This window comes from Diospyros lotus, chromosome 1 (assembly GCF_014633365.1).
Source record: "Diospyros lotus cultivar Yz01 chromosome 1, ASM1463336v1, whole genome shotgun sequence".
NCBI classification, from domain to species: Eukaryota; Viridiplantae; Streptophyta; class Magnoliopsida; order Ericales; family Ebenaceae; genus Diospyros; species Diospyros lotus.
In genome coordinates, this window is record NC_068338.1 from 8,750,701 (window position 1) to 8,765,511 (window position 14,811).

A 14,811-nucleotide genomic window follows, 5' to 3' on the forward strand; every position below is an offset into this window, starting at 1 on the left:
AACAACAGAAAATTCCATCTCACAACTCCATTGGATTAAAAAATGACTCTATAACCCACCCAGTTGAATTAATAAACATGCTCTAATTAAATTTTTTTTCTTATTTCAAGAATATGACAGACTCCATCATCTAATATAAGAAATTTTCCAGATCACAGTTCTACTTCTTGTGGCTCACATTTGGTAAGAAAGAATTAATTTTTTGACTGTCAAAGCACACATGAATTGAACATTGGCTGGCTCCAAAATCTCTATCCACCAATCATGTGAATTGAAATACATATTTAATTTTGGACTCCATGAGCACGTGGCTAACTAAATTAAAGGATAGAGACAAGTCAACAACTAAAACTTTAAGAAATGGATCTTATTTTTCATCAAGCTAGTGTACAATAAAGACTCATTCAAAACTTATTCTCAAGAAATGGTTCCCTTTTTTTTTTTAATATTTTTGCTAAAACACATCAAATACTCAAAAAGTGTAATTTACCCATTTAAAAATTGATCATTTTCCAGCGTCAGCTGCACATCCTGCTGCCTAATTCTGGTGTTAGTAATTGGTTTGGTGTGCAACTTAAACATGGATTAATTTCCTTGAGCAGCTAATGCTCTCTACAGACAGATTACAGAGTCCATGATGCAAATGCAAACTTCACTCAAAAATCAAATCAAACAGGTATGCCCAATTCTGAAATCTTCATTATCCTTTTGTTCATGGCAACCCTCTGCTGTCGTAGAATTGATGTCATTGAAGCAACCTAATAATAAAACACAAAGACTTGAGTAACACCAAGCAATATGAGTCCAAAATAAGAGAATGACATTAAATTAATTAATGTTCATAATGAACTTGCCTCTGCTCTAAGCCTCAAAGCCTCCCTCCCAGGGATTTCTCGCAATCCTTCCATCAGTTCTGCCCCAAATATATATACATATATATATATAAGAATATCAGTATTTTGTACGTAACATTGCTGAAATGAGAACCAGAAACAATATATAGGATGCACGTACACGAAAATATGCCAAACAACCAAAACTTTTTGAGTGAAAAATGACGAGGAGATAACCCTACTCCAAGTCACACAAATCAAGCATGCTGCAACAGAGTTTCACCCACACCCCTCGCCTATAAATGCGTTAAGCATTAACTAATATTTCTTCCTCTTTTCCCTACTTGTTTATGTATATGTTTTATTTTACATCTTTTAGAGTAACCAGAATCTTTCATCATATATAGCATATTATAATATTTTAAGCTAGTACTCAGCTTTTTCCTTCTACTTTTTCCATGCAAGAGTAGTAAGCAAAAAGTTCACTTTCACAATGGTACAGTAGGCCAACAGAACCTTTACAATCATCTTCTACGTCATCTTTAGTCAGCAGTGATATCTAGTTTGAAAATTCTCCTACTGCATAATAGCCTATGTTTTCCTAGTTTTGATACATAGAACATGTCAGCCTTCACAAACCATTAGCCATGGCAAAAGGGTCCTACTGCAAGACAAAAATGTTAACATAAACAGTACGCACCAGAAGCTTGGACTTCAACCTTGTATGCAGATTTTGCCCGACGTTGGATCTGAGATCCAGCATTCCTGTTGATATTACAAAAAAAATAATCAGCTAGATCCAATTGTATAGTGACACATTAAAACAGTTACAGAAATATCTACATTAGCTCAAAATGGCCCTGTTTCATATCCTTTTCGGCAAGAGCAGCCCTTTCAAGCAGTTTTCGACTCTCCTTCTTCATCAAATCAACAGAAAGATTCAGCTCTTTGACATTCTTCTCAGCTTTAATTATCTGTGACTGGAATAAAATTTGAAGTGATGATACATGAGGAATACAACAATATTCTGTCCTTGTGCTACATGCTATCATCAATGAAAAGCTTGATTGTTAAAACCCAAGACCACCATTCCAAATCTCACTAAGACACTTCTAGGTTATGAGGAGAATACCTCCTCACTCTGGAACCGACCAAAGGTATGCCGAAACAAGAATCTTCTTGAACCTACAGATAAACAAAGCTCTTAGGCTTCAGAAACAGAGAAAATCTAAGTCAATCAACAACCAATAGGTGCATTCTTTATTCTTGACTGAATTCTTGACAAGAGGATCACAAATCCAATCAATAAGGATTCTTTCAAGGCTTTGAACAAAGATGCAACTGAGATAAAATCTATAGGCCCTAAAAATGTGCAAAAGTGCATAAAAACATTGAGAACAAAAAGATGCTCAAGCCAATTATTTATGGGTTTAAACTTGTTGAGTTCAACATTTAAGACAAACTACTTTACATTTAACAACATATACATTGGAGTTGGCTATATAAATTATAGCTTGCTAATCATTTCTATTTATGGGCATATCTTCTGTAAGGCCCTTATAGACAAGAGTCCCTGACCAAGTTTTTCTTGGTCTTCTACTTTTTTTGCTAAAAACTTGTTCAATTCCATCCATAGGAACCTCTATTTATTTTCTTTTTACATAACCAAACTATTTTAATTGCGACCACACATCTTATCATCAACAAAAACCACTCTAACCTTTTTACAAATAATTTCATCTATAGCTGTCTATTTTTTTTATTTTTTGTATAATCACACATCTATCTTAACATTCTCATTTCTCATTATACTCATAGTTTACACACATCAGTGCTTTATTGACCTACATTTTCTGCCATACAATAAAATTGATCTTACAGTTATCTTACAAAATATTTCTTTTACCTTTAACGGAATTTTACTACCACATAAAAGGTTGGATGCATTTTTCCAATTTAACCATTCTACCTTAATTCTATAGGTAACATCCTTTATTAATCTCCCCATCCTTATGGATGATTGATCCAAAATATCTCAAGTAACTTTTTCTTGGTATGTATGACTTAATGTTCTAATTCTACCATAACATCATCCACTTATATTTTAACGGAACTTACATTCTTTACATTTGGGTTTTACTCTACTCAACTTAAAATCTCTAGATTCAAAAATATTTTTCTATATCTTGAGCTTAGTATTCATTTCTTCTTTGATCTTATCCACTACTGCAATGTCATCAGCAAACAACATATACCACAGCATACTAGGACATGCGGTGAGTTCATCATTACTAGGGCAAACAGGTAAAAACTTGATGCAAATCCTAGATGTAATCCCACTAATTGTGAAAGCTTCAACTACCCCCCCCCCCCCCCAAACAAGTTTTAACACATGTTTTTGCTCCATGATATTATCTTTAGTAAAAAGTACATAAGCAATTTGGACTACTTTCTTATCTAAAGTGTTCCATAAAACTTCACCTAGAACTTTGTCACAAATTTTTCTTAAATTTATAAACACCATATGTAAATCCTTTTGTTTATCTCTATATCTTTCCATTAAATGCCTCAACAAATATATAGCTTCCATTGTTAACCTACCAACCAAGAAACTAATTTTGTTTTCAGAACCTTGTTTCTTTTCTTAATTTTTACTAATCACTGTCTCTCATAGTGTGGCTCATTAGCTTGATTCCATCATGATTTCCACAACTTTGAACTTATCCTTTTATTCTAGTAGGTAGGCACTAAATTGTGCTTCATCCACTCGTCAGGCATCATTTTCAATTACAGACCATGTTAAATAATTTTGTTAACCAAAAAAGCCCTCTTATCCCATCCGTTTCCATTCTTCTATTAGTATATTATTTGGTCAATCTACTTTATTATTATTCATATTTTTTAATGCTTGCTTTATTTCATTTGGATATATAAATCTATAGAACATATAGTTTCTAACTTCTTCAGAGTTACAAAGATACCCTAAGAAAGCACTTATTTCTCCACCTTCAATGAATAACTTCTTCACATAGTCATGAATCAAAGTTTTATAGTTGAGGTCTGACAACTTCTTCCATGTCTCATCAACCACATTCTCAGCATATCCCTTTTTACTAAGGTGCACATCTCTTTCTCGATGATGTGATAGTATCAATAAGAAAGTAGGTACCAATGCGTACCTTGGCTTGATCATCCTCAATATCCAAGCCCTCAAAGTACTTGCCAAGGGAAGTTTTTCACCTCACTGGCATCCTACAAATCCTTTTAACTCCTTTGTCTTACACAAGTTAACCTTCGGGAAATTTCGAGCCTCACTTGAACTCACACCAAATGTTACTCACCCTCCAGTTTCCTATATGCAACTTGGAGGCTTTTAAGTAGAAATGCTCACAACACTAATGGCACCCATTACTCGTTCCTATAAATTATCAATACAATTCGACCTTTTCTTACCTATAGCTTGAAGGCGCTAAATGGCATCATTCACTTGGTCTAGTGGTCATGTCAACTGAAGATATGATAGCTTACTCGAGTAAGAATCTTACTAGAGTAAATAACAATCTACTCGAATAATCTGACAGCTCATTCCAATAGCTGGAAGATTTACTCGATTAGGTTGTTTAAATAGAGAAAATTCTGTAGCCCTTTGATTCCAATTTCCTATTGCAGAGACATTCATTGTACAGATAATGTTTCCTTTTTGTCAGTTTCCTTTTGTATAGTTGCCTTAGAAGTTTGTTGACTTTGTAGTTAATTTCCCTATGGAGGTTTTCCTTATGGAGGTTCCATGATTAACCTTAAAAACTCATTGTAAAGCTATTTTGTAAATGAGAAAGAGAGAACAAAAAATTTCCTACGTGGTATCAGAGCTAGGATTCGTTCAACCTCAATAGAACCCTAGCCATTATCTCTCTCCTTCTCTTCTCCATTTTCTGTTCTATTCTTTGGCTTCCTGTCTCCATAACCATGACAGAAATCTGCTCCAATTCTACAACTCGTCCCAATAGGATCATCAAAACTCCACCAGCACCACTGGATGTATTTCTGAAGCCCACACCTTGCAGATCACAACTATTAAGCTTAGGGAAATTCTATTCACAGCCACCCTATTGCTCTTCACAGCCGCTCCTGCCAAAATTCACCCAATATCTTTCAAAAATTCTATTTCACCCTTCAGAGCCACCCACAACTCCTTCCCTTTTACTCTCCACAGCCACAGTGCAGCCACCATCTTCTCCATCTCTCTTTCTCTCTCTCTCTCTCACACACCCATCTCTCCATCACTCTCTCTCTCTTTCTCCCTCGAATACACACACACACACGAAAACGCATAGTCGCGGCCATAGAACCTGGTTCCTATATATATATATATATACACTCACACCTATATATATATACACACACATACGTTTTCATATGTGTGTGTGTGTGTGTATATATATATATAGGTGTGTGTGAGTGTGTGCATATATATATATCTGTGTGTGTGTGTATTTGGGGGAGAGAGAAAGAGAGAGATGAAGAGATGGGTGTGTGAGAGTAATAGAGTGACGCAGCGTGTAGCGTAAGTGTGAAGAAAACACACCAAAATAAACCCTTGAAAGAGCAAACTTCAATAGCCGAAACTTGGCTTTCAAGAAGACGCAAAAACAAGACTGTTTTGCTAAGAAAACCCAAATACGTTGCTGAAATTTAATTAAGAAAAACTTGATTACAAACTCTAAATCCTAAGCATATTTATAGTATTTGACTAATCCAAATCCATCTAATATTCGGAAAACAAAATCCAACTAGAATTCTAATAGAAATAAATTCTAAATAAAAGTTAACTAGAATCCTAATAAAAATAAAACCCTAATCAAAGATAAAGTAGAATCCTAAATCAAATAGAAACATGAAGTAGAATCCTAAATCAAGTAGAATCATGAATTAGAATCCTAAATCAAGTAGAAACATGAAGTAGAATCCTAAATCAAGTAGAATTCTAAAACTTAAGAAGTATTAAAATAACATTATGGCACTACTATTTTGGTGATATTGTCCCGGTTTGGTTGGGTCGGCCTTGGGCTGAGTCTTGATTGATGACCGCATCATTCACCTTCACTTGAGAAAAAATTCGATCTCGAATTTTGATTCTGTTTGGACAAATCCACAACCGGTAAGTACAAAGAGAGATTAGCCACATTGAATGTTTGGAAATACCCATATGATTAGGCAAATCCACAACATAAGCATTATCATTGGTCTTTTTCGTAATCTTGTAATGACCATATTTCTTTGATTTGAACTTGTTTTGCTTTCCTGTTGGAATCCGTTCCTTCTTCAAGAATATCATAACTTCATCCTCAACCTCAAATAACTTGTGCTTCCTATGCTTATCAGTTGTCGCCTTGTACTTCTTATTTGTGCAACTGTTGCTTGACATTTTCCTGAATCGCTTGAACTTTTTTGCTAAGGGAACATGAGCAAAGACATTCCTCCCCTTCTTAACCATATCTGGGTTGGCATGGGTCCAACCATTGCTATGTTTGTTGCCCTCTACCTCCATTGTATTATTACTGTTAGATTAAGGATGTTGAGCATTCCATCTTGAGCGCTTCTCTAATTTGGTAGATCTTATCACAAGTTTTTCTCCTCTCATTAGTTTTCTTGATTTTGACTCCTCAACGGCTTCTAAATTCATTCGTAGATTTTTCTTGCCAGGAGAAGCATTCTTTTACAATTGATTCGAATAAAAGCTTATTCCATGACTACCAGCAGTCTCTCCATCACTTAAAATATTGATGCTTGAATCCTCCTTTGGTCTAAGCACTTGATCAGCTATAGCAGCAGTTGAATTAACTAGCCTAGGAGATCCAACACCCCTTGATACCACCTAACGCAGCGTGTAGCGTAAGTGTGAAGAAAACACACCAAAATAAACCCTTGAAAGAGCAAACTTCAATGGCCGAAGCTTGGCTTTCAAGAAGACACAAAAACAAGACTGTTTTGCTAAGAAAACCCAAATACGTTGCTGAAATTTGATTAAGAAAAACTTGATTATAAACTCTAGATCCTAAGCATATTTACGGTATTTGGCTAATCCAAATCCATCTAATATTTGGAAAACAAAATCCAACTAGAATTCTAATAGAAATAAATTCTAAATAAAAGTCAACTAGAATCCTAATAAAAATAAAACCCTAATCAAAGATGAAGTAGAATCCTAAATCAAGTAGAAACATGAAGTAGAATCCTAAATCAAGTAGAATTCTAAAACTTAAGAAGTATTAAAATAACATTATGGCACTACTATTTTGGTGATACTGTCCCGGTTTGGTTGGGTCGGCCTTGGGCTGAGTCTTGATTGGTGACCACATCAAAAAGAGATGGGTGCAATGAGAGATGGAGAAGATAGTGGCTGCGCTGTGGCTGTGGAGAGTAAAAGGGAAGGAGTTGTGGGTGGCTCTGAAGGGTAAAATAAGATTTTTGAAAGATGTTGGGTGAATTTTGGCGGGAGTGGCTGTGAAGAGCAAATAGTGTGGCTGTGAATAGAATTTCCCTTAAGCTTAATGGAGAAAACTTCTTACGTTGGTCCTAGTTCATTAGAATGCATATCAAAGGGCGAGGCAAAATCGCTTACCCGATTGGAGGCACTAAGGAACCTGACCCAAAGGGCAACACGTGTGTAAATTGGAACGTCAAAATTCCATGATTATGACTTAGCTGGTCAACTCTATGGAAGAAGATATTCAATCCAATTACTCAACTGTAAAAGAACTCTGTGATAATGTCACCCAAATGCCCTCTAATGTTGGCAATCAATCCCAGGTATATGAACTAACTTTAAAACTTGGTGAGATTACTCAAGGTGAGGATAGTGTCACTAAGTATTTCCATTCTTTAAAAAGATTGTGGTAAGATCTTGATCTTTTTAATGATTATGAATGGAAGTCAGTTGAAGATTTCAACCATTATAAAAGGATGGTTGATGCTAATTGTATTTTCAAATTCCTTGCTGGATTAAATGTTGAGTTTGATGAAGTTAGGGGAAGGATTATTGGAAGATCACCTCATCCTACTATTAATGAGGTGTTTGCAGAAGTTCGCAGCACAGAAAGCTATCGACATGTTATGTTGGGTAAGAAAACTAATACAGGTGGCTCATTGGATCATTTACCCTTACTGGATATAAGGCAAATGCCAGTAAAAAAAAACACCCCAAATCAATATCGGGAAGGTGATAGACCTCATGTATGGTGTGTCTTTTGCAACAAACCACATCATACCTATGAAACTACTTGTAAACTACATGGAAAACCAGCGACTGGAAAGAACAATATGACTCGTGATAGGGCCTATCGTGAATCCCCTTCAGCAGTTGAAGCCACATCAAGCTGTTTCAGTAAAGAGCAGGTGGATCAGCTTCTACAATTGCTAAAGAACAATTCGATATCGGGTATTCCTAGTGGATCTTTGGCACATACAGGTAGTAATCCCATTACTCTATCTAGTTTTAATATCTGCTCCTTGGATCATTGATTCAAGAGCATCTGGTCACATGATAAGTACTTCCCATCTGTTTAGTACCTACTTTCCTTGTTCTCGTCATGAAAAAAATTTGAATAGCAAATGATAGTTTCTCACATATTGCAGGCAAGGCCAAATCAAAATTTCCAAAAATATTAAACTTAAATTTGTCCTTCATGTTCCTCAGCTTACTTGCAATGTTCTTTCTATTAGCAAAGTATCACAATATTAAAACTGTCATGTCATCTTTTATGATTCTCACTATATTTTTTAGGACCGAAAATTGGGGCGGATGATTGGTAGTGCTAGGATGATAGACGAACTGTACTACTTTGAGAAGTTTTTCCCTAACAGTAAAAAACCTCAAAGACTTAGTAGTGTTCATTCAAATCCTATTTGTGATGAAATAATGCTATGGCATTTTGAACTTGGACATCCTAATTTTTTCCTATCTTAAACAGTTGTTTCCTAATTTGTTTCAAGGATTGAACTACTCACAGTTTCAATGTGAAAGTTGTCATTTTTCTAAAGATCACTGCGCAAGTTTTTTGTCAAAACCTTATTGTGCATCAAAACCATTTTATTTAATACATAGTGATGTTTGGGGTCCTCATAGGTTAATACCTTGTTGGGAAAAAAATGGTTTGTCATATTTATTGATAATCATACAAGACTGTGTTGGGTGTATTTGATACATAAAAAATCTAAAGTGGAAAAATTGTTCAAAGATTTTTACCACATGGTTCAAAAATAAAAATCTGCATTCTACGTTCTGACAATGGTACTGAATATTTCAACGATTGTTTGGGAGTATTTTTGAAAGAAAAAGATATAATCCACCAGTCTTCCTGTCATGAAACCCCTCAATAAAATGGTATTGCTAAAAGAAAAAACAAACACTTGCTTGAAGTAGCATGAGCTACCATGTTTTCTATGCATATTCCACAAAATCTTTGGGAAGAAACTATTTTGACTACATCATACTTGATTAATAGAATGCCTACTAAGATTTTAAATTTTGAAACTCCTCTAAATTGTTTTAAATCAATTTTTCCAACTACTAGATTGTACTCCAATTTACCTTTAAAAGTATTTGGATGTACATGTTTTGTCCACATACCTACTGTTTCTTGATCCAAATTGGATCCTAGAATTGCAAAATTGTGTTTTCATTGGGTATGCTCCAAATCAAAAAGGTTATAAGTGTTTTAACCCAATTACTAAAAGAGCCATGTCAGCATGAATATCTCTTTTCTGGATAATCAACCCTATTTTAAAAATCATCTTTAGAGGGACAATAATAGGAAGGAAGATAATTTTTGGGACACAACATCTGCATTTGCAACCCCAACTCCAGTTTTTTCATATCCTTATTTAGGGAAAGAACATGATTCTAAGGATGGAAATCAGGAAGTTCCATGTCAACCAATGCCTAGTATTATAATATCACAAATAGGGAGAGAAAATCTACAATCGAGTCAATCTCATCCAAATCTTGAGCTTTAGGTTTATACTAGGAGAAAAACTCAACAAAATACTACATGTTTGCCTATCTCTCAAGCATAAGATCAGTCACAATCCTCGAATGAAGGTATAAATTCTAATTCCAATCCTACTCTTGATTCATTACCTTCCTCTAGTGAATCACCTAGTTCTAAATCTTGTGATTTAAATATTCCTATAGCTCACCGAAGAGGAGTTTGGTCATGTACCCATCATCCTATTGCCAAATACTTGTCATAAAACAAATTGTCCCCCAATTATAGAGCATTTACCTCTAGGATTTCTAATTTGTTTGTTCCAAAGACTATTCAGGAAGCACTTGATTATCTGGATTGGAAATTAGCAGTGATGGAAGAAATGAATGCCTTAAAGAAGAGTGGTACATGGGAAATAGTTAACCAAAGATAAGAAAACAATAGGGTGCAAGTGGATTTTTACTGTTAAATGTAGGGCTGATGGGAGTGTTGAATGCTACAAAGCAAGACTTGTGGCAAAAAGCTTTACACAAACCTATGGGATAGATTATCAAGAGATCTCTTTGCTCCTATGGAAAAAATAAATTATATCCGAATATTACTGTCCTTAGCTATAAATTTCAATTGGCCATTGTGTTAAAGGAAATATCACATAAGTTGTTTTTGATTTTGTTGTTATTCATTTATATTGTATATGTTGCTTTCTATTGTAGCAACAGTATTTTAAACTTGCGCTTCTTATTTGCGCTTCTTGTTATTTCCTTTATTATGTCGGTAGTTTTAGACTTGGTTGAGTAAGTATATAATCAGCCTAGTCTTGTTTTCTGTTGTTCAATCATTGATCGGAATATCCAGAGCATTTCTTCTCCTCATTGTTTGCGTTCTATTCTCTGCCCTAGCTTATTTTACATGGTTTCAGAGCCAAACGACTAAGGTCAATGGCGTTCAATTCGGATCACAGTGCTTCTTCCTTTCTTCCTCCTCGATCTCTTTCAGCCTTATCTTCTGCCTCGCAATCTGACTTTTCAGCAATGGCAAAAGCTTTTAGCTATATACCTATCAAACTAGATCCGAACAACCAGATTTTCTAGAAGGCGCAGATTTCTGCTACAATTCGAGCATTTGATCTTCAATCCTTCCTCAATAAATCTCCCCCTCCTTCTAAGTATATCACAGATCCGAATGCTAATGAAGACAGAGCACCTGTGTTGAATCCTAAATTTCTGAGTTGGATGCGATCGGATCAGCCGTTGCTTGGTTGGCTTTTCTCGACAATTGACAAAGAAGTCTTGGCGCAGGTGATTCACTATGAATCATCTGCTGAAGTATGGTTGGCACTTGAAAATTTATACTCTCGTCAAACAATTGCCAAGTCTTTCCAATTGAAGCAGCAGCTTAGGTCAATTAAGAAAGACTCTTTGTTTATAAATGACTATATTCTTAAGATCAAAGCTATAGGTCACTCTCTTGCAGCTATTGGAGAACCTCTAAGAGACAAAGATTTGCTTCTAGCAATTCTAAATGGACTGGATTATGATTATGAGACAGTAGTCAGTCTCATTACATATCAAATGGATGATATAGATCTTGAGAAGGTTCAATACTTGCTATTGATGCATGAACAAAGATTAAACTCTAAAAATTTGGCACAAACGTCAACTGTAAATGTTGAGTTAGTTATGCCATTTGCTATGCAAGTAAACATGGCTGCTTATATACAAAAGAACTCTGGAAATTCTGTTAATACTAGAGGAGGTTTTTCTCAAAACAGAGGAGGTTTTGTAAATCGAGGAGGTAGAGGCAGAGGTAGATAGGGAAAAAGATTTTACTGTCAGCTTTGTGGCAAGCCAGGGCATTTTGTTGATAAATGTTATCATCGGTTTGATAGAAATTTTCAAAGAAGTTCTCCTATGTCGAGTTCAAATTTTGGACAGCCACCTATGATTTCTTAACAACCAGATTCAAGAGCCTTTGTAGCTTCCCTTAATGATTCTAACAAGGCTTACATGAGTGATCTAGGTTCAAATTTTCAAAGAACTTATTATACACCTTTGTCACAGCCTTCCTTTCAAGATCCAGCTTGGTTTGTTGACTCAGGAGCCACAAATCACATAACCTCAAACCTTAATAATCTCTCACTTTATGCTCCTTACAACGGGAATGACAAAGTCTCCGTTGGTAATGGTAAGCAACTTCCAATTTCTAATATTGGTCTTGGACATTTGTTTACAAAAAATTGCACCTATTTCAAATATTTCTTTGTCAAATGTTTTACATGTTCCTTCCACGAAAAAGAATCTCATTAGTGTCTCACAACTTACAAGAGATCATGATCTCGTGACAGAATTTAACTCTAGTTCTTGTTTGATTAAGGACAAGAATACCGAGGAGGTGCTACTCAAAGGATGCCTTAAGGATGGGTTATATCAACTAAGTTCAGCAACTAATTCTGCTATTACTTGTGCTTCAGCCCAGCCTATTGAGTCTAATTCTACTTCTAACAGTACATCTCTTTCTGATTCTAATGTTTTTCATTCAAATAAATGCAAGGGACAGCTTCCATTCTGTTCTGGACTGTCACCTAATGTTCATCTAGCTCAAACTGAGAGAATGTATAATCAATGGTTGCAATGTACTGCAAATGGGTTATAGCCTTGATTCTCGATGTCCCTCTTATGTTTGTAAGCTCCGAAAATCTCTCTATGGCCTTAAACAGGCGCCTCGAGCATGGTACACTAAGTTGAGAGAAGCTTTACAATCATGGGGATTTAAAAGAGCTTTTCAGATGCCTCGTTGTTCATTAAAAGAACTTCTCAATTTGTTTTGTTTGCTTTGGTATATGTTGATGACATTTTAATCACTGGTTCTAATCTAGCAGCTCTTAAAGAGTTTATTCATGATTTTGATACAAACTTTGCTCTAAAAACGCTTGGATCAGGGCACTATTTTCTTGGCTTCGAAGCTCATAGAAATAAATCTGGAATTTCTCTTACGTAGTCTAAATATGCTTTATGTGAAGCTTAGGAAGTAAACCTAGCTTTTTTAATATGTATAAAACCACTTAATTCAATTCATAGACTATATATCTATATATATATATATATATACAAATACAATGAGCCATGAGCCATGGGCTCTATCATAGGATTAACCCTAGACTATAACCATATAACTCAACACTCCCCCTCAAGCTGGAACATATATATCATATGCACCAAACTTGCTACAAATATACTCAATTCGAAGACCCCTGACAGAGTTAGTGAAGACATCTGCTAACTGGTCATTGGAATTGACAAAATCTATGGTAATACAGCCAGATAAAATCTTCTCTCGGATGAAGTGACAATCTATCTCGATATGTTTGGTCCTCTCATGAAAGACTGAATTGGAAACAATATCTAATGCAGCTTGATTGTCGCAAATTAATCTCATCTGTGATATCTCCCCAAACTTGAGCTCCTGAAGTAATTGTTTTAACCAAATAAATTTACACGTTGCCAAGGCCATAACATGATATTCTGCTTCGGCACTTGACCTAGTAACAACCTCCCGTTTCTTACTTTTCCAAGATATTAGGTTACCTCCAACCAGAACATAATATCCTGAAGTAGACCGTCTATCAGAAGGAGAACCTGCCCAATCAGTATCAGAATATCCGACTACTTGAGTATGACCTCTATCCTCATACAATAGTCATCTACTTTGAGCTCCCTTAATATACCTGAGAATCCGGACTGCCGTATCCCAGTGGCTATCACAAGGAGACTGTAAAAACTGACTGACAACACTGACTGAGAAAGAAATATCTGGGCGAGTGATAGTGAGATAATTAAGTTTTTCGACTAGCCTGCGATATCTTCCAGGATCAGCAAAAGGCTCCCCCTATCCTGGTAAGAGCTTTACATTAGGGTCCATAGGAGAATCTATAGATTTACAATCAAGCATCCTAGTTTCTTCCAGAATGTCTAACACATACTTCCGTTGAGAGATAATAATACCAGAACTGGACTAAGCAACTTCTATGCCAAGAAAGTATTTAAGTAACCCCAAGTCCTTAGTCTGAAAATGATGGAAAAGATGTTTCTTCAATTGAATAATATCATCCTGATCATCACTGGTAATAACAATATCATCCACATAGACAACCAAGTATATACACCTCCCCTGTGATGTGTGTTTATAAAAATCTGAATGATCAGACTCACTACGAGTCATACCAAAGTCTTGAATGACAGCACTGAAACGACTAAACCAAGCTCAAAGAGATTGCTTCAACCCATATAATGAGCGACGGAGTTTACAAACCTACCCAGACTCCCCCTGAGCAACAAACCCAAGAGATTGCTCCATATAAATCTCCTCCTGAAACTCACCATGTAAGAAGGCATTCTTAATGTCCAGTTGATACAACGGCCAGTGGCGCATAGCTACTATAGAGAAACAAACGCACAAAGGACATCTTAGCAACAGGAAAAAAAGTGTCACCATAATCAAGGCCATAAACTTGAGTATACCCTTTGGCAGCCAAATGAGCCTTGAGGCGATCAACCTACCCATCAGGACCCACCTTGACAATATAGATCCACCAACAGCCGACAAGAGATTTCCCTGGAGGTAAAGGAACCAAATCCCAAGTACCATTGGAATGCAAAGCAATCATCCACCATTGCTTATCGCTACCCCGAATCAGAAAGCGCCTCACTAACAGTCTTAGGTACTTAAATAGAGGATAAGGAAGACACAAAAGCACAAAAAGGAGACAAGAGACGGTGATAGCTAAGAAAATTATAAATGGGGTGAGGATTGCGAGAAGAACGGGTACCTTTCCGAAGAGTAATAGGAAGTAGATCCTCAGAAGGCAAGACCTCGACAGGGGGAGAGACTGGAGCAGGATGTGAGGCAGCAGGAGTCGCTGAAGTAGTAGGAGATATGGGAGAAGGCGCAGGAACAACATCTCCATCGGGAGGAGACCAAGGCTGATGACGCCG

General features: G+C 36.1%; 1 protein-coding gene across 1 annotated transcript in view; it reads right to left on the minus strand.

Annotated features, from left to right (window-relative positions):
• Positions 1 to 469: 469 nt before the first annotated feature.
• LOC127801347 (RGS1-HXK1-interacting protein 1) overlaps positions 470 to 14,811 on the minus strand; it is a 71,006-nt gene continuing 56,664 nt past the window's right edge. The window contains exons 4-8 of the mRNA XM_052336364.1: positions 1,966 to 2,018; positions 1,677 to 1,813; positions 1,534 to 1,598; positions 855 to 913; positions 470 to 758 (exon numbers count right to left, since the gene is read on the minus strand). Of these exons, the coding sequence (XP_052192324.1) occupies positions 669 to 758; positions 855 to 913; positions 1,534 to 1,598; positions 1,677 to 1,813; positions 1,966 to 2,018 (404 nt within the window). The 3' untranslated portion in view covers positions 470 to 668. The remainder of the gene's footprint in view (positions 759 to 854; positions 914 to 1,533; positions 1,599 to 1,676; positions 1,814 to 1,965; positions 2,019 to 14,811) is intronic.